Consider the following 20,134-nt stretch of genomic DNA (forward strand, 5'->3'; position numbering starts at 1 on the left):
GTCTATAAGTTATCCCTCTGTAAGTGTCCAAATCTCCTTCATCATGTTCCTGTCGTTATTACTCCAGAAATACGACAGTGTCATGGTGTCCAAGTCTTCGTTGGCGCACAGTCTTTTACTCTCTCTCACACTCTCTCTCCTCGTCACTTGTAAAACTACGAACTATAAAAATTTCGCTAGCGTTACATGGTAGAGAACTCAGTAAGACTTTACCTCGTTCTCGCTTCCAATTTATCGGGAAAACAAATACCGTCCGTATGCTGACATCGACTATATGTGATAATCCTATTAAATACACATGTATTGGTCTGCTGGAGCAGGCGACCAGTGATCGAAATCACTTCCACAGAGCCGCGTAAAGTTATGTTGCCTTTATGGAGGAAGACCATATCGACTATCAGCTACAGGGAGAGGGTACTTGCATTGTTGTTGTTTCGTAAGCTATTTGATACATTTTTTTTGCTGTAACACATCGATGCAGTGTATGACTGCAACTGTATACATAACCATACATTTTTGTTTTTATATCATGATTTAGAGGTCTGTGTAAGGTGTTAAACTGGCATTAACATGTTTCGATCTATTGGCTCTCACAGAAGGCTGGACATAGCACAATGTAAACTATTGTGCTCCCACAACACACAGGATGGCTGAAATGAAAGACAGAGGCGATGTTTCTTATAGAGAAAAATGTGGAAGACATGTTTGGTTGGTTGGTTTAAAAAAGGGGGAAAGGGACCAAACTACGAGGTCATCAGTCCCTCGTTCCGCATGAAACAATGTCAAAAGTGTGAGAATAAAACAAACGAGACTGATAACTCAAACGGAATGAAAGGAAAAACCACAAGAACGATGAAGGGAAAAAAACATGTAAATGGAGAAAATGGGACAAGGAAACCACAGAAACGCAAGAAACAGGATGGAGAGATTAAACCGACAAAGCAGCTTACCGTGGCTGGCTGACCATGAGAATAAAAAAGGAGAAGCCAGCCACTCTGCAACACATTAAAACCTCCACCCTAGAAGCACTAGGGTGGAGGACACAGAGGGAAAAAGTACATGCGCTAAAACTTAGATCAAATGATATAACCTAAAACTAAATCAGCCGATGAGGGGTTGTCAGATAAAATTAGCGGCAACGAGTCCGGTAACCCAAGATTTCGTCGCTGGGCAGTCAAAGTGGGACAGTGCACCAGAATATGGGCCACTGTCAACCGGGCGCCGCACCGACACTCAGGCGGGTCTCCACGGCGCAGGAGGTAGCCGTGGGTCGCCCAAGCGTGGCCAATGCGGAGCCGGCAGAGGAGAAATGATTCCTTGCGAGAGGCCCGCATGGAAGACTTCCACATATTCGTAGTCTCTTTAATGACACGCAGTTTGCTGTGTGTACTGTTATGCCATTCCGTCTCCCAAAGCCGAAAAACACTACTGCGTAAGTCAAAACGCAGGTTAGGTTCAGAGATGCCCATCTTCAGAAGCGGTTTCCGCGTTGCCTGTTTGGTCAGCCTGGCGGCAAGTTCATTGCCTGGAGTGCCGACGTGTTCTGGGGTCCACAGAAAACAACACTGAACGACGGGACTGAGCCAGGGCATAGATGGACTCCTGGATGGACGCTACCAAATTATGGCAAGAGTAGCAGTGGTCGGCTGAAGGAGTAAGTACACAGAAGAAACGATTTCTACAGTCGTCTGGTTAGGGAACGTTTCTTCGTTGTAGCCTGTCGATACTGTCTTGCTTCTTGGAAGCAACTGTAGGCGCCTTGTCAAGGATAGTGGAGGCGTTGCCCATAACTGTTACTGAGGGCTTGCTCAAGTTCTTCAAGAGCGAATCCTTAAACCACCGCTGAAATGTTTCTGCGTTCATTTCTCGTGGCGATAGGCCTTTTTTAAATCTAAATATCAATATGCAGTTTTCCATAAACCGTGTAGACCTACCTGCATGGAGAAGAATCAGTTTGCTATTCCAGTGGGTTGAGGCATGGTGCCAGTCATTGAATGATTTGTCCAGCCAGTGCTCATTGAATGGCTTGAATTTACCCATGTTTTATCTAGCCAAACAATGTTATCAAAATTTTCGTTTTATATTGCTCTGAAAAATCGACGTCGCTAGAATGTCATCTCTCTCCATTATTAACTTTATTTTATTAACTTTTTTTTATATTTACAGCCGAAGCCGTGCACCACATTTCACAGTGACGATTTGCTGCGTCTGAAAGTTCTTCCAAGGAGGCCTTCAGTTTATCGAGGGTCGGATGTTCCTTTCTCGAATAGTAACCATAAATATGACGACGAATTGCATCTCCCTGAAAACCATCTATATTATTCAAAAGCTTCTCGCATTGCTTCTTTTCTCCTCGAATGCGAAGGTGAGGTGGTACAGCTTCACTTTCTTCTGCTCTATATTGTGCCTTCCCTATTCTCAAAACAGTGGTTATTTTTGATGGCTCCACGGTTCTGTCAACGACGTTAGGTAGACGTAGCAAGAGTCCACCTTTGTTTTTCTCTCGTTCGAATTACTACCTGGCATTACTGCAATATTCACGAGCCTACCCTTTCAGTGCAATGCCCTGGCTGCAGACCGACTTCTCTCGCACAGCACGCGTCTGCGGACGCCCGCTTCTTGATTCTGACATTGAAACGATGTGAACGGAAAGAAATAAGCACATAAATGTGATAAAACTCAGGTCACAGCACCGCACAGTAGGTCTGATATACGGCCACTGTAGGTTTCTTGTGTAGAGCCCAGTTTGCAGCCACAATGTGCTTATTTCTTTGTTTTCTCTTTTCTCCCAATGTTTCAGGGTTTCGAAATCGTACACAGTACGGAAAGTGCAGTCTCCAAGAGGATTTCCGTGTCCTTTCTTTGCAAATCCGTAGAGTATCCATGGCCGTGCTGGCGAAACTGCGAACGCAGTGGGGTGTGAGGTCAAGAGGACGAGGCGATGGAGTAACCCTCTTGCTTTCCTTGAGGCACCCTACCATAATAAAAAATGCACTCATCCCAGCAGGCTCTTACTGCGAAAAGCATTTGTGTTATTTATGTGGCTGTTATTATGGCTTTATAAGAAATCATTCATTGCCCTTCTAGTTTCGTACGTTCTTCTGGTCAACATGCGCAGATTCACGCCATGAACGTGCCATATGTATTGTGTAATCGTTAGACGTGAACCACTCCGCAGTTCCAGACGTGTACACTAGGCGCGCTACTCCAGATTTGTATTTCATAGATGTACCGCGTAATAGGGGCTTTAAATACGAATGACGTACTCAGTATTACCTACGCAGTGTGCTCTACTTTTGATGTCAGCCTAACTGGCGGGTACGTTGTTCCAGGGATAGCTAACCGGAGAATAAAATGCCGTCATACAATGTGCGCCCCTAGTTAGCCTATTCCACCGACAGCTATCTGCGGATTTACCACGAGTTATTATAACTGGCTCCAAATAGGCTACAATGAAAACTGCATGTATGATATTAATAAAAAACATATATTATACACATATCAAAAAACGTTTTGCTGCACCCCGGTTCCCAGAACTCCTGAAGATAGACGTTGTCTGTGGATATTGTATCACAGACACAGCCCCTTTGACTGTTCAGACATGTCGCTCAACCCGCCCAAAGATGACCGTTCCTATGGATTATGGCTCGGAGGAACCCTGACAGTGGCCGGGCGGTTCTAGGCGCTACAGTCTGGAACCGCGCGACCGTTGCTGTCGCAGGTTCGAATCCTGCCTCGGGCATGGGTGTTTGTGATGTTCTAAGGTTAGTTAGGTTTAAGTAGTTCTATGTTCTAGGGGATTGATGAACACAGCAGTTAAGTCCCATAGTGCTCAGAGCCATTTTTTTTTTGAACCCTGGCAGTAACGCCGCCATGTTGAATAATGTTTTTCGTGAAGTCACAGAACGTCGTGTTACGACTCAAGCTGTGCGCAATAGGTTCCATGATGCGCAACTTCACTCTCGACGTCCATGGAGAGGTCCATCTTTGCAACCACACCATGCGACGCGGTGCAGATGGGCCCAAAAACATGCCGAATGGACCGCTCAGGATTGGCATCACGTTCTCTTCACCGATGAGAGTCGCATACGCATTCAGCCAGACAATCGTCGGAGACGTGTTTGGAGGCAACCCGGGCAGGCTGAACCCCTTAGACACACTGTCCAGCGCGTGCAGCAAGGTGGAGGTGCCCTGCTGTTTTGGGGTGACATTATGTGAGGTCGACGTACGTCGCTGGTGGTCATGGAAGGTGCCGTAGCGGCTTTACGATACGTGAATGCCATCCTCCGGATGATAGTGCAACCATATCGGCAGCGTACTGACGAGGCATTCGTCTTCGTGGACTACAATTCGCACCCCATCGTGCACATCTTGTGAATGACTTCCTTCAGGATAACAACATCGTTCGACTAGAGTGGCGAGCAAGTTCTCCAGACATGAACCCTATCGAACATGCCTGTGGTAGATTAAAAAGGGCTGTTTATGGACGATGTGACCCACCAATCACTCATAGGAATCTACGCCGAATCGCCGTTGAGGAGTGGGACAATCTGGACCAACAGTGCCTTGATGAACTTGTAGATAGTATGCCACGACGAATATAGGCACGCGTCAATGCAAGAGGACGTGTTACTGGGTATTAGAGGTTCCGGTGTGTACAGCAGTCTGGAACACCACCTATGAAGGTCTTGCTGTTTGCTGGTACAACATGCAATGTGTGGTTTTCATGAGCAATAAAAAGGGCGCAAATGATGTTTATGTTGATCTCTGTTCCAATTTTCTGTACTGGTTCCGGAACTCTCGGAACCGAGGGTATGCAAAACTTTTTTCGATGTATGTATATAGAGACACACAATAATGATCATGATTTTGTATGCAATAACGATAAGTTAGTGTAAAAAAGTAAATTTATTTACATTTTTGTGCAGTAGAGAACAAATGATGAGCGTATCAAGAAAGAATCTTTCTGGGGATCAAAACAGAAAAAGAACTAAGGATAAAATTGAAGAAATAAATAAATCGACTTCTAAAATGAGAAGATGACTTCATGGAGCAGGCTCATCATTAAGCTCCTCTGATACTCCTGATACTATGATTTCAGGTTTTTCGAACATTTCTTGTAATCTTGACATACACGATAATTCGACTGAACAGTCAAAGGTTCAGGTCTCACACGATGATAAACAGTCTTTATCGTCCGTATTATCTCAGCAGGAAGATGACGTAGAGCTAGAACTGCTGACTTATTGCAGACAGGTAGTAAAGACAAAATTACAGATGTAATGGACCCAGGTATATGGCCGGAACACGAAAAAATTACAGATCAACAAAGGTCATTCATCAGCAAACAAGCTGCATTGCTAAATGATAAACTTTCAGAAAACATAGTCGTTAGGTCCATTGAACGCAAGTGTAGGCGTCTGACATATATGTGTTTCGGAACAATGGAAAATCAGGAAAATATTAAAAGATCCTGGCTTGTGTATTCGAAAGCAAAAAATGCAACTTACTGTACTGCCTGCAAGCTATACGGCAGCTTTTCTGCATCAGCATTGTGTAGGGAGGGTCTGATGAATTCGGAAAAATCTTTAGAAAAATTATCTGAGCGTGAAGCATCACAAACACATAAAGAATCTTTTATTGAAAGGAAAACCCGTCTGCAGCAAATGAAATCATGTCAGGGCATCGATCGCGAGATTGAGAAAGAAAAATGGAGACGTATTCTGCATGTAATAATGGACGCAACCATAGATCTTGCCACAAACTGTATTTATTTTAGATGTTCCAAAGAAACATCGAGTGATCTCACTGAAAACGTTTCTCAACCTAGTCAATGATGATTTCTTAATTTGATAATTCTGCTCACCAAATACAATCTTACTCTCAAGAACAAATTAGATCACGTAAATAGGGGAAATGTATCCTATTTGTCGAAGACAATACACAATGAAATCATCGATATAATGACAAACATATTCCGAAATACCATTATCAGTGAGATCGAGGTGACCAACTATTTCACCATCATGTTTGGCTGCACTGCAGGTGTATCTCACACAGAACAAATGAGTCAAGTGATTCGTTAAGTGAAAATAACGGAAACTGGGTGTGAAACAAAGGATAGCTTTATTGATTTTATAGAAGTTGATGGAAAGATTGGAGTATATATCACATGGCGAATACTAGAAAAATTGGAAGCTGATGAGTCGGATATGCAGTAATGTTATGGACAATATAAAAGTAGTATTTGAGAAAATTATAACACAAGTTGAAACAAGAAAGAGAACGCAAAGAGTCTACACGAAAATTTTGCCTTCCCCAATGGCCACATATTTTTAAATATGTCGACTGAGAATCTGCAGAAAAATGGAGCCGATCTATCACGAAAATATTTGAAAGACTTGAATGTAGTTGATTTTTGCCTGGAACTCTCCATATTAAAAAAGTTAGTAACGGAAGACAATAAAAAATCAAGTGTGTTTTCCCTGTTACAACACCTGTGCAAGCATGATTTGCAAGAAGCTTTTACTAACATTAGTATACAACTTTAAGCATATACTGTACATTGCTGACGACATCTGTAAGCTGCGAACGGAGCTTCAGGAAACCGAAATTAATTAAAATCTATTTGATTTCAAGAACATCTGTCTAGCCTCGCGATCCTAGCCATTGAAAATAAACTGCCTATGAAATGAACTTTGAGCCGACCCGGGGCAAAAACTGGATAGTGCCCCCCCCCCCCCTCAATCAAACGTTTCCGATAGGACGTCAAAATTTAAAAAAAAATTATTTTTCAAAAGCACGTTCATTTTGTAGCGCACATTTTTCTGAAAAGCTTTATGTATAAAACGCACATCTTCGAGGAAATGTAAGACATGTTATTTGGACTCAAGTATGCCAAAGTGCAGTGCAATGCGCCTTCTGTCGCACATAACTATATTTCGCTCTGTGGAATCCAGACGTGTATATTTTGTAATGGAAGCCATCGAAACTATATTCAGGACAGTGGAAATTAAAAACGTCCTGTGGTGCCTCTCCTGCTCACAGTCGCCCTGTTTAACAACCAACCTCCTTAAAAAAAATCTCACAATAAATTACTGCGAGGCATTACTTGTAGCCGGGAAAATAAGATGTCCTCAGAAAATTTATCACTTTATTGGCTATTAGCTAATAACGTTCTCTTTTGTGTCACACAAAATGAAGTATATGAAACATAAAACCAGTAAAGACAAGAGACAAGCAAGACAGTACACATTTCTTCAGCCCTTAGATCCCAGCATTATTTCTCTCTAATCTTGCAACAGCTTTAAACGGCTTGCTTTCCTTTCTGCGAAAGAATCTATTACTTCATCAAAGTTCGTCAAATGGATTGCTACATGAGAAATCGAAATGTTGTTTTCTAATACTGAAAAAGCTGTTAATACGAATAGTACCCAAGACTGGTGTAGTTTCTCGATTTGATTGCGTTTATTTTGTCACTGTCTGCTAGATAAAACGAAATAGGCCTTTCTAATATTGCAGCAAATTCACGAAGTACCAAAGTCAAATGTCTGTTTGACCTAATAAAAGCAAGAAGTTTTATGTTAGAAAGTAGTTCGACATTTCATTCACACGCTTTAGTTTCTCAAGCAAGATATCGAAAGGTGGCAGTGCGAAATTTTTATGCAAATTTAGAATCGTTATATTCTTCCACGTAAGTCGTGTGATCCCTCATTTCTTCTCCTTCCTCGTTCTAACAAACAATCTTGTCATCACTAATTCTGTAACTACCCCTGCCGCTGTCAAAAATTACTCTCCAGTTAACTTCACCAACCCCGCCAGAACGACCGGTTCAGTTATCCTGCGTTTATTTTCTAGTTAGGCGTTATTACGTGTTCATACCATGCGATTTCCGTGCTATTTCGAGAATGGAACTTAAGCGGGTTCTAACCGGGGCCTGTACAACTGGCACTTAGTTGTATAGCGATCTTACAAAACTTTTCTGTCAAATTTTCAATTTATTGGACACAACGAGACGATTAAATTGTAATATTTCTTATCTGTTATTCCTGTTAGGCGTTTGTTTCTACTCTGGTAGTTTGAACCTATGATTTCGCTAATAATTAGAACAACACTGATCTTTCAAACACCCAGTCAACCACATAAACAAACAGCTATTGGTATTCACCCGTTCCGGTTTATGTGGCTGCGGGAAAGTTTTTTATTTCTAGATGCGGCAGGGATTCCCCTGGCAGAGACATCACTCATTCGAAAATTATCTTATGGTGCATTCAGAAATCAACTTAGAATGCGTTGAAAAATGTTCAAACACTAAAAGGGATACGTTTCAAAACAATGTGAATAATGATAGATCAGCGTGCGCTGGTTGCTAGGCGCCTTGTGAAACAAGGTTCTTTTTTTCTTGAAGGTTCTTTTTCTCTTGACGCCCCCTGAAATTGCTGGGCGAGACAGATACCCCTGTTTGCCGTCCGATAGACGAATGCTGTGTGAAGAGGGGTGGTGCTGCACTTTGGCAAAGTTAAGACCAAATAATATGTCTTAAATTTCCTCAAACATATATGTTTTATACAGGGTGAGTCACTAACTATTGATACCAAGAATAACTCCGAAAGTATGATAGGACCTGAAAAGTTTGAGGGAGAAAAGTTGCATGGGACAATGGGGGTCCTAATATAACGTTGGTTTTTTGTTGCTAGGATATGAAGGTCAACTTTGTTTTTTTTTTTTTAAATGGGATGCTATAGTTTGGTGCTTATTTTCTGTTAGTGGCTAACGAGACGGACCCAATGATGTGTAACAGTAAGGTCGTTGAAGGTCAACGAATGTAAAAAAGGTGGCATGAACGTTCATTTACAGAAGGTCTTCGAAGTGATGACCATTGGTATCAGTGCATTGTTGCAATCTTCTTATCATACACGTATTTCACAGCCTTACACAGGCCGAAACTTCGGCAGTAGATACACAGGCAATGATGACGGTTATCTGTCCACAGTTACCAGTTGGACGAGCGTACGCGTAACCGACACGACGCGGGTGATTGTTGATGATGCGGAAGCCGAATGGTCGAACGAAAGTTCTTACGCTCGTCACGTACACTCAGAGATCTGGTACCAGTGCTTCTTGACACTTATAATAATATGACACTGTTCATAAAAGTTAATTTACGGTTCACAGTTCTCACTCGTATGAGTGTGCGCGTAACCGTCGCGACGCATCTGATTTTGATGATGTGGAAACGCGACGACTGAACGCATGTTGTCACGCTCTCTACAAGACACTGGCACTTGGTTGCTCTCCTTATTGGCTAAACCTTTTTGCTGATTCACATTAGTTTCATTCTGGGAGGCCAGAAGCGATGCGGCTGATTTATGTTGTACGGTACGACACGCAAACGGGTGGATACTCAAATACATTATCGGCGGCACTTCGCATATTTTAATTATTTCTTTATGCACTTTTCACTGAATCCACTTCCATATCTTATTACTTCACAATAATAGTACTTGCAGGCACACGTGAACTTCCATAATAATGCCTTTCTCACGCAGAGCTAGCCACAACACAACGTAGCAGCTTCCTGTACCGTGATCGACTGTCAAAAGAAACAGCCGCTCGCAAAGATACTCCGCAACCCATCCAGCGGCAATACAATACGCTTACAACAGCATGTGACGTTTACAATTTTTTTACCTTAAAAAGTACTTTTTTGAGCATTATTGGTTGCACGAGAAGTTTCTTACTAACTACAGAGGTGTGTCCATGTCTATGTCTAGGGCTAGTACAGTCGACGTGTGCGACGAGGATGGCGGGATTACCGTATAAAAAAATTAAAATAGACCCACTGCTGCTCGTATCTTCGACACGAACACAGATACAAGAAGGGCAATCGTGCTATTTAATTTCTCCCTGGTAGCTAAACAACATTTGCTTCATAGGTGATGGACAAAATGTTATTTGGGAAGGTCAAAATAAATGCATCTCTCTGTACGCTGCCTCACCACCATGACAGAATTAGAGGGTTATATGACCGCTTGGTTCTGCGTCATTGAGAGCAGTCCAGAGCTACCAGAGTCCTATTTTAAGAGAATCACAGAAATTGCGTCTAGCGAGTTTATGTTCTCGGTTGGTGTGCAAAATTCGGAAAACTCGATGGCTACGGTACGCGCTATCTATTGATAGCTATATAACGGTTGGTTTGCAGTGCGCACTGATAAGATTACAAACGAGGAAGTCCCTCGCAGAATCGAAGAAGAAAGGTACATGTGATAAACACTGATTACAAGATGGGACAAAATGATGGGATATTTGTTAAGACATCTAGGACCGGCTTCCAAGGTACCAGAAGCAGCCATAGAGGGCGAAAATTGTAAGTGAAGACAGACTGGAATATAACGACTTATCAAGAGATGAAGAATTTGTCACGGGAGAGAAAGATCCATCGAACCTGTAGCAGTCTGATGAGACAAAAGAAATTAGGAATAAAAGGGCAGAATATTTAACAAACGACAGTAATTTTTATAGTCTGTTCCTGCCGATTTATTACACCGTCTAGTTTTTCTTTAACTACATAATTTTTCCCGTGGCGTTGAAAAAAGCCTTAGAAAAGAATTTCGACTATTATGGAAATTGTCGAAACAGTTAGAGCTTAATGGTGCAGTGAATTTAGGAATCAGTAAACTAATAGTGTCCCGAAGAAATTTCCCAAAAATTATATACTCAGATGAGTGAACAACACATTGAAAATATCCAGGGAAATAAGTCCATTAGACCTGATCACCGAAGGTGATCACGGGAGGTGACAAGAGATACAATCTCAAAATTGTCATACAGTGAAAGAAGAGTACTATTTAAACAAGGTGAAACCTATACAAATTTACCAAATTTACATCAGTGGATGCGAGTGCGAGCAGTATTTTTTATATGGGTCTGTGTGTGTGTGTGTGTGTGTGTGTGTGTGTGTGTGTTTGTGTGTGTGTGTGTGTGTGTGTGTGTGTTCTATCGAGGGCACGTCAGGTATACGTCCTAAAGGAAAGAATACTGTTATTAAGATAGTGCATCTAGGGGTGGCTTGGGAAGGAATGCGATGACACATAAAAAGTTTCGCTTAAATACTGTTTACTGGATAACCGGTTTCGACACACTAAAGGAGCCATCATCGGATCTGAGTGTAGATTAACATTTATAAACCATTTGGATATAACGATATAAATGTTTTATAAAAGTTAATCTACTTTCAGATCCGATTATGGCACCTTTAGTGTGGTGAAACCGGTTATCCAGTAAACAGCATGTAAGCGATCTTGGCTTTTGAATTATTTCTACAACAGTGTGATCGCCCCACTATGCACTATGTGTTCACTGCAAAACTTTAGGTTGCTTGCTGTAGGGTGGATGTATTATCCTTTACATGCAAATAAAAAAAAGGTATTTAAAAAGAAAGCTTTACTTAAAATTAATGTTATAATGACTTTATTAAATATTCAGTTTATTTTCTTTGACTACACAGAATAAAACAATTTTTATTCCTTTTAACTATTTAACCAAAGACTGCTATAAATAAGCAAGTGGGCAACGCATGGTAACGCTGATTCAAAAATTTAAGCAAATTCCAATCTCTCGAGAAACTAGAATAATAGACAAATGCAACATGCAACACTGGCAAAATTCGGTGATCGTTCAGTGCCGAGGTCATATGAATATGTGCTACACACGTTTCAGGAACGATGCATTGTCGTGTCTATTGCCGAATAGCTGAAGGAACAAATATTGATTTATCTTGATAACATTTGTCATTATGCCTGAGCTCAACAATAACAATACCTTCTACAACGAAATTGTGGGAGTGTGCGTTCTGTTGGCTAATTAGTGGCATCTTACTCTTACTATCATAAGTTGGTGACCGTACGAACATTAACAAGGTCTCACTGGGAAAGCTAGAGAATTGACAAATGCAGCATGTCAACACATTTCGTCGCGATTATTACTGTCAACACTGTATGTACAGTTTACTACACACTTCTCGAGAATGATGAACTGTTGCGTCTCTTGCTGAAGATAAACGGGAATATGTCAGTTTAGTAATGGTCCCTCCTACGTAGGAAATGTGTGCGAGCTGTCCGATATGAATTGCTGGAACCTCTCTTATTCTGCTTCAGTGGGAACCTAAATCTAGTTAGGAGTTATTCCACAGACCGACCTTGATCAGTTCCACCCTCCTGGCGAGACCGACGACGTTGATGCCGTGCTTGAGCAGCTCCTGGGTGATAGCGGCGCCCATGCCGGAACTGGCGCCAGTAACCAGGGCCACGCGGCCAGCGTACTTCTCGATGCCCATGTCTGATGCTGCTGTCTAGTGCTGCTGCTGCTGCTGCTGCTGCTGCTGCGACAACTGTCTACCGCTGAGCCTCTGAGCCTCTCCTTTATCATCAACGGCTGCTATTTATAGAGCTACATCAGGCGACGTCTCTAAAGTCACGTGACCACGCAGTTAGATAAACCAGGTGCGAAGACCATTCCTACCGCTGCCTGACAGAACAGCTGAACTTCGTGAATCAGTTACCCACCGTTGTATCGCTGTCCTTTATCAATACTGTAACTGCTCTCGAGAAGCAAACGAGTTACGACGTTCAGTTACTTGCACAGGCCAGCAAGATACTTTGTGGGATCAACAGTTACTTCGTAAATTAAATTTATGCTAAACCTATATATCTTACTAGTTGACAAACGCAGCACTACCCTGATATTTATTTTGCCAATTTTCTATTGGAAAAGAAAACAAAACATGAACTCTGCTTGTAGTGTAGTATCGAAAAAATTTCGTTTCAATGAATTCGTGAAAACATCTTTGAAATTATGCAGTAGACTCGGTGTGACATGATTCCAGAGAGTTCCTGCACGCTGGGTGCAGCTGCTTCGTCTGTTTACAAAGCGATTTTGTGAACGTCTGTATGGCAACGACTTTCCTCTTCATAGCTCTATAGACGGTTTTTACTTTCTCCTATACCCGTTTGCGCTTCGTAGTAGAAAGTTGTAAAAGCGCTGCCAGGTATGACGGATATTCTTGACTCGACGGTAGGAGCGTCTTAGTAGTACAGAATAAATGTATTAAAGCTTCTTGCATGTTGTGCAATTTTTCCCACATCTCAGTGTTTATGACATCATATCTCTTGAATTACGTGTCGTACAAAGATTGATTTGTCCAGGCACATTCAGTGGCGTACGTGGATACTCTCTACGAAATATGTTGCGAATAGAGTTAGTAGCAAAGCAGTAATAAATTTAAACATCATACATAATATGGTAGTTTTTCGCGCATGTGTGTTTATGACGTCATATCTCTTGAACAACCCCATGGTATAATTTTGTAGGTCATTTAGCGACATCTGTGGATGGTTTATGCGAAATTTATTGCGAATATAGTTAGTAGCACAGAAGTAATTAATTCAGACATCATGCGTGATGCGTCCAGTCATGCGTGCCTACTTTTACACCGTCCAGTAAAACGTCCAGCTGTTATCCTTCCGCCTGTGACCTCCAGTAAGCAATTAACCCTCTATTCAACGTAAGAAATCTGTGAATTCCTACTTAAAATGTACGCACCGATATACTAGTGGGTTCAACAGAGTAGCACTCTGTTCTGCTACACGGGATGTCGTAATGTCAATTTTATAGACTATAACCTTGAGAGGAACCCAGGCAACCCTTTGGTTTCTCCGCCCCGGTAGCTGTGCCGTCGGCGATGCGGATTGGGGGGGGGGGGGGGGAGCTTCGTTGTGAGGTAAGTGAAAGTAATTCCCCTCTCCCCACCCCCTTGTCAATTTTTGGTTTCTTCCGGCATGTAAGATGTTAACGTTCGGGAACGCACCAATGTGACGACAGAGCGAGGTGGTGCAGTGGTTAACACACTGGACTCGCATTCGGGAGGACGACGTTTCAATCCCGCGTCCGGCCATCCTAAATCACTTCAGGCAAATGCCGGGATGGTTCCTCTGACAGGGCACGGCTGACTTGCTTCTCCATCCTTCCATAATCCGATGAGGCCCATGACCTCGCTGTTCGGTCTCTTCCCCCAAATCAACTCCACTATGGGTTCGTGGCGCCCTCCATCGGTAATGCTGGAATTCAGTATGTGTTGAACCATCCTTATCCTTCATGACAGCTTCCACTCTCGCAGACATACGTTCAGTCAGGTGCTGGAAGGTTTCTTGGGGAATGACAATCTATTCTGCACGAAGTGCTGCACTGAGGAGAGGTATAGAGGTATCGATGTCGGTCGTGAGGCCTGGCACGAAGTCGGCGTTCCAAAACAACCCGAAGGTGTTCTTTAGGATTCGGGTCAGGACTCTGTGCGGGCCAGTCCATTACAGGGATGTTATTGTCATGTAACCACACCGCCACAGGCCGTGCATTATGCATATTTTCTCATCTAACTGTCATAGCACTCACAGTGGATCCTGATGCAGTTTGGAGTTCCTGTGTGATGCTCTGGATACACATTACGGCCCTGTTCAACTGTCGGCGGTGTCTGTCAGTCAACAGACGAGGTAGACCTGTACGCTTTTGTGCTGTACGTGTCCCTTCAAGTTCCCACTTCACTATCGCATCGGAAACTGTGGACCTAGAGATGGTTTACGATTGTGGAAATCCCGCGTACAGACATATGACATAAGTGACACCCAATCACCTGACCACGTTCGAAGTCCGCGAGTTCGGCGGAGCGCCCCATTCTGCTCCCTCACGATGTCTAATGACTACTGAGGTCACTGATATGAAGTGCCTGGCAGTAGATGGAAGCACAATGCACCTAGTATGAAAAACATGTTTTTGGGGGTGTTAGGATACTTTTCATCACACAGTGTAAATCCTTTGGCAATCTGATGGAAGGGTACGGGTTTAGTGAACGCCTGCATAACGTTACCTGCCATCATACGAACAGTTCGAACAGTGAAGCAAGGAGGGGGTGATGTTAGGATATGAGGATTTCTTTGGTGGTTAGTCAGTGGTCATGTTATTGCGTTTAATACGCTAAATGCGGGTAGATATGAACACAGTTCACAGCATTGCGTACAATACAGGAACAGTTTGGAGCCGATGATTGTATCAATACGACAATGCACCTTTTCATAAAGCTGCATCCGTGAGGCAATGGCTTGTGGACAGCAACATTCCTGAAATGCAGTCACCTTCCCTGAGTCCCGCCCTGAAACTTACTGAAGAATTTTCAGGTGAATTAGAAAATTGACTTTTCCCCCACACCCCAGCGGCAAACATCATTACTTTCTTTGGTTTCGGCTTTTGAGGAAGACTGGCCTGCCATTTGCCCACAGACATTTAGACACCTTACTGAAAGTGTCCCCAGCAGATTTCAAGCCAAGGAAAAGAGTGGACACACCCCATGTTAATGTCCAGTGACTGGTGTCCTCCGTATTCTTTAGATCAGTCAGTGTACCTTTGTCATTCCTCATATGGAACAATTCCACTGTTTCAATCGTTCATACCATATGGAATCACTAAAGCACACACTGAATGCAATGCACACGGAATGGCTGATCTAGGAGGCAGCTGCTTGAAAATAGCATCACACAGGTCAAAGTACAGAGATAAATGCAGGCAACATGAAATGGGTAGTTAACATTAGTAACATTAGTGATGAAGGGACCCCACACTCTGGCCATCTTCGATTTCCTTCATAACTATTTGAAGATCAGTGCGCGGACATTAATTTCCTAAACCAGTACGACGCAATTATCAAAAAACTCGAAAAAGTTGCTTATGGAAATTAATAGATTTCCGACCTCTGTTAACTATAATATGTTTCCTGATTATTAGCCAATTTGATGGTAGTTGAGGGTGTGGCATATTAGTCTAATAATCGTAAAGCAGTAGGTTAGAATGTCTTTGGTAGCAACTTTATTTTACTTCTGGTTAAATTTCGTATTTTTTAACAAATGAGAATTTTAGTAAACAAGTTTTGAATCATGTTAATAAAAATAACATATTTCTATTTTTAAACATTAACAGCGCAAATCTCGAGTATCTACAGTTGATTAAATTTGTCATAAAAATGAAACAGATCGAATAGAAAATAAAATACTTTCTTATTTTTAGAGACTGTAAGTATTATTGAAATACGTAAGTTTTTCATTATTCCTCAATAACGTATTTCGCACTTCTGTCAAATTCTGATGCTGTAGTCTTCTTGTGGAAACACTTGTTAGTTAAAATCTCACATATTTGCACATTGATAATTAGTTTCAGTAAATTAAATAACCGCCTTCAGATCACTTAGTATAAGTCCTACAATTACTACAAGATGGTACAAGTACTGCTTTGTTCTAAGTGATCTGAAGATGGCAAATTACTTTGCTGAAACTAGGTATCAATGTACAAATAATTTTCTGAACTAAGTTATCAATGTACAAATATTTGCTATCTTCTCTAAAAAAATGCCCCAACAAGAAAACTACGGCATTGATGGTTATAAATCGCCGCCTACAGCGCTGGTAATGTCAGGCAGTTGTATCAAATGTTAATTTACTTCTGGGCATTTGAGCCGTGCACTTGTTAGAACCCCACTCATGAAACGTATTTCCTCGGCATTTCCAAGTGACATGTTGTTCGGCGTTTCGCGAGAGGGCGCCGAGTCGCTCGCCGAACTCAGCTGACAACATGCGCACTCCTTCCTGCTCAGAAATGTTTGTGTACTGTTCGGTAGAGCAAGTGGGGTCTCTCACCGAGGACGCCACGCGGGATTAGCCGAGCGGTCTCAGGCGCTGCAGTCATGGACTGTGCGGCTGGTCCCGGCGGAGGTTGGAGTCCTCCCTCGGGCATGGGTGTGTGTGTTTGTCCTTAGGCTAATTTAGGTTCAGTAGTGTGTAAGCTCAGGGACTGATGACCTTAGCAGTTAAGTCCCATAAGATTTCACACACATTTGAACATTTGAACATCACCAAGGACGGAGGTCCGAAGCGTCGTACTATCGATGTCTGTGGAAACGGTGCGCAAACGACAGTTGAAGAATTGCTGCTTCCTTCATCTTGTGTAGTCACGAGTTTGCGTCTTCGGAGATGGCACGTTCCTCGTTTTGGCTACCTTGCTTATAGATGCCGTGGTGCCATTATTTACTTGCAGCCAAGAGTGCGCGTACATAGGAAACAGTGTGCATACGGGAGTTGAAGAATCATTGCTCCATGGTCGCGTGACTGTGCTTTCGAAGTCAGCACGTTTCTTACTTCTGCTGCCTTGATTGTGGTTACTATGCTGTCGGGATTAACTGACAGCCAACACACGGGCATATCAAGGAAACGGTGAGCACCTTTGTTACGTGTAGCTGAAGAATCTAACAGACTGTTGCGACTTGCTGTATGCCATGTTCGTTGAGCGAGATTCACTTTCATTTCTCGCTTAGAACGCCGCTAACGTTTCTCCAATGACAGATAAATTTGTCCTAGACTTTTACGTGGATCAGCATTCCATTTCGTGTTCATGTCCGAGTTAATTTGAGCCCACTTATAAAGAGCAAACAGAATTTTATATTTGAATACTGATCGTTTTCGAGAAGTCACATTTCTATGTTCATATTATTATTATTATTATTATGTGCGATTGGACCCATACGGATCACGCAAAGCTTTTCCGATTCAATTTTTTAATTCTCCAAACTTCTCTCATTCTTTCCCCATGAATTCTCTTTGTTTCCTCTGTCCATTTTGTCCCCTGTCTCTTGCAAACTTCATTCTCGGGTTGTACTTTCCAACTATTGATTTTTTGCCTGTATACATTTCTGTTTATAACTTCTGAAGAATTTATTTGTGCATTTGCTAGATCTGTTTTGGTTTCTTTTATCCAGGGTATGGTTTTCAATTTTTCAATGTATATTAAAATATTGTGGGAGAGTCTGGGTGTTGGGAGTCTGTGGATATGACCGTAAAATTTTAGTCTTCTTTTCCGGATGTCTGCGGCGAGGTTAGATAATTTTTCTGTAGTTTTCCGAGACTGTAACCTCTATCCATCTTCAGTTCTTTTTGGGCCAAGAATCTTTCTGATAATTTTGCGTTCCTCTTTCAGGATGCCTTCCAGGTCGCCTTTTCTATGGAGTGTGAGTGTTTCGCTGGCATGTAGTGCTTCGGGCTTGATTACTGTATTGTAGTGTCGTATTTTTGAGTGAATGGAGAGACACTTTTTATTGTAGATGTTGTGGGTTTTCCAGTATGCTCTTTTCAGTTTTTGCAGTCGAACTTTTTGTGCAATTTTCTCTCCCCCTGTGGGTTCTAGGACCTCGCCTAAGTATTTAAAGAATGGAACTCTCTCAATTTGCCCATATTTTGTAGTCAGTTTTTGAGTTTCAAATTTTGAGCAGATGAATTTGGTTTTTTGGAAGGAAATTTGTAGCCCAACTTTTTCGGCGCATTCTTTGAGAATGTCTATCTGTTTAATTGCTGTGGTCTCGTTTTCTGCTAGAATGGCCACGTCATCTGCAAATGCCAAGCATGAAATTTTAATACCATCTTTCGATCTTCCTAGTTGTATAGGCTTCCAGTAATTCTGATTCTTCAGTTCTTTTTCCCATTCTCGGATGAGAAGAGGAGTGGAGACAAGCCGTCACCTTGTCTGACGCCGGTTTTGATCAGGAAGGGCTCTGATATTTCACCCAGGAATTTTATCTTAGAAGTTGTGTTTGTGAGCGTTTCTTTGATAAGGTTTAGGGTTTTCGGATCGAGTCCTAGCTCCTCAAGGATAATAAAGAGAGATTGCCTATCGATTGAATCATAAGCCTTTGCGAAATCAACAAAGGAACAAATGATCGGACTGTTTCTGACTGCTTTGTATTTTAGTGTTGTCTTCAAATTGAAAATTTGTTCTGCACAGGATCGGTGAGGGCGAAATGTTCATACATTTACAAAAATTAATTTTTTTAATTACTTACTTTCGTTTTATGTCCCAAGCGTTGAAACCCGCAACCTTTTTCATTGTTTGTTTTACTTCAAAGTACTGCAATAGTTTCTTTAGTTCAAGATTTTGTGGCGAGCCATACAAACTCGAATTGTTTAGTTGAAATCATGAGGGTTCAGTAAGATCTTCTGGCATGTAATTGTGGTTTTCTGGGTTTAATGTTACTCTCTGTCAGGTTTAGATTTGAAGAGAGCGCTTGACGTCTGATCAAACTCAAGCTGGTAGGCTTTTGATAACGACGCTTTGTTTTCAGCTCTGTTGTGAGTTGTTATTTGGAAACTTGCGAGCATGCTAATATCGATTCTCTTACTGTTTATGTTGCATGAAGATCATGCCTACAAACTTTTAAGTGTTTTGGTAAATGTTGTCATTTTCATTGACGTATTTACTAACAATTTTATAGTGGCTGTTAAGCTTCTTATGACTTGTTTTTTGTCAGTGTTAAAATGCCGTTGAGACAATTAAACATTATTAAATTATTAATTTTGGTTCAGCACCTTGCCACTCCCTAATATAAGTTCCATACAATTTCACGATCGGTAGTTAATTAGAAATGTATATATGTTATTTTTATTAAACAATTAAGGTTCAAAATTTGTTAATTAACATTTCTATTAGTCAATAAATATGCATTTTAAACAAAGTTTTTATGACTGAGGTTTGAGCCAACGACTTAACGTTTATTAGACTCACCCTACTCGTAAAGCTACTGGCAACTGTTACAATAAACTTCAAATGTTCTGTAAATAGCGGTCGAAAAACTTCTAAATTTGAAATGCAGTGTTTTCCTGAGAACTGCTTCGTACTGCTTTGAGAAATAGAGATCCGGAAAGTGAGCTTCAAATGCTCTATGTGTGAAGAAAGTGGAAGAGGGCCAGTGTGTAAGGCTGCATTGTGAGCACAGACCGCTCTGGACACAAGTAGAATGACTTATTTCTCAACAGGTATTGTTTCCGGATATAGTGTTGCATGATACTTTTTTCTAATTCTGACTTACTATCCCGTATAAGATATAGAACACTTTTGTTTAAAAAGATAGTATAAGGCAGATTAGTGCAGCTGTTATGCTAAAGTGAAGAAAACAGCTAACTGAACAACAGCAGCAATGGAGAACTACGACCTACATCTTACGCATGGAGACAAAAAAAAAATATATATATATATCAAAACCACTTATGAAAGA

At 41.7% G+C, this 20,134-nt stretch overlaps 1 protein-coding gene across 1 annotated transcript in view; it reads right to left on the reverse strand.

Moving 5' to 3' along the window:
• LOC126161632 (dehydrogenase/reductase SDR family member 11-like) overlaps nt 1-12,386 on the reverse strand; it is a 57,469-nt gene extending 45,083 nt beyond the window's left edge. Inside the window, exon 1 of the mRNA XM_049917591.1 lies at nt 12,197-12,386. Within this exon, the coding sequence (XP_049773548.1) occupies nt 12,197-12,334 (138 nt within the window). The 5' untranslated portion in view covers nt 12,335-12,386. The remainder of the gene's footprint in view (nt 1-12,196) is intronic.
• Nucleotides 12,387-20,134: the final 7,748 nt, after the last annotated feature.

This window comes from Schistocerca cancellata, chromosome 2 (assembly GCF_023864275.1).
Source record: "Schistocerca cancellata isolate TAMUIC-IGC-003103 chromosome 2, iqSchCanc2.1, whole genome shotgun sequence".
Taxonomy (NCBI): domain Eukaryota; kingdom Metazoa; phylum Arthropoda; class Insecta; order Orthoptera; family Acrididae; genus Schistocerca; species Schistocerca cancellata.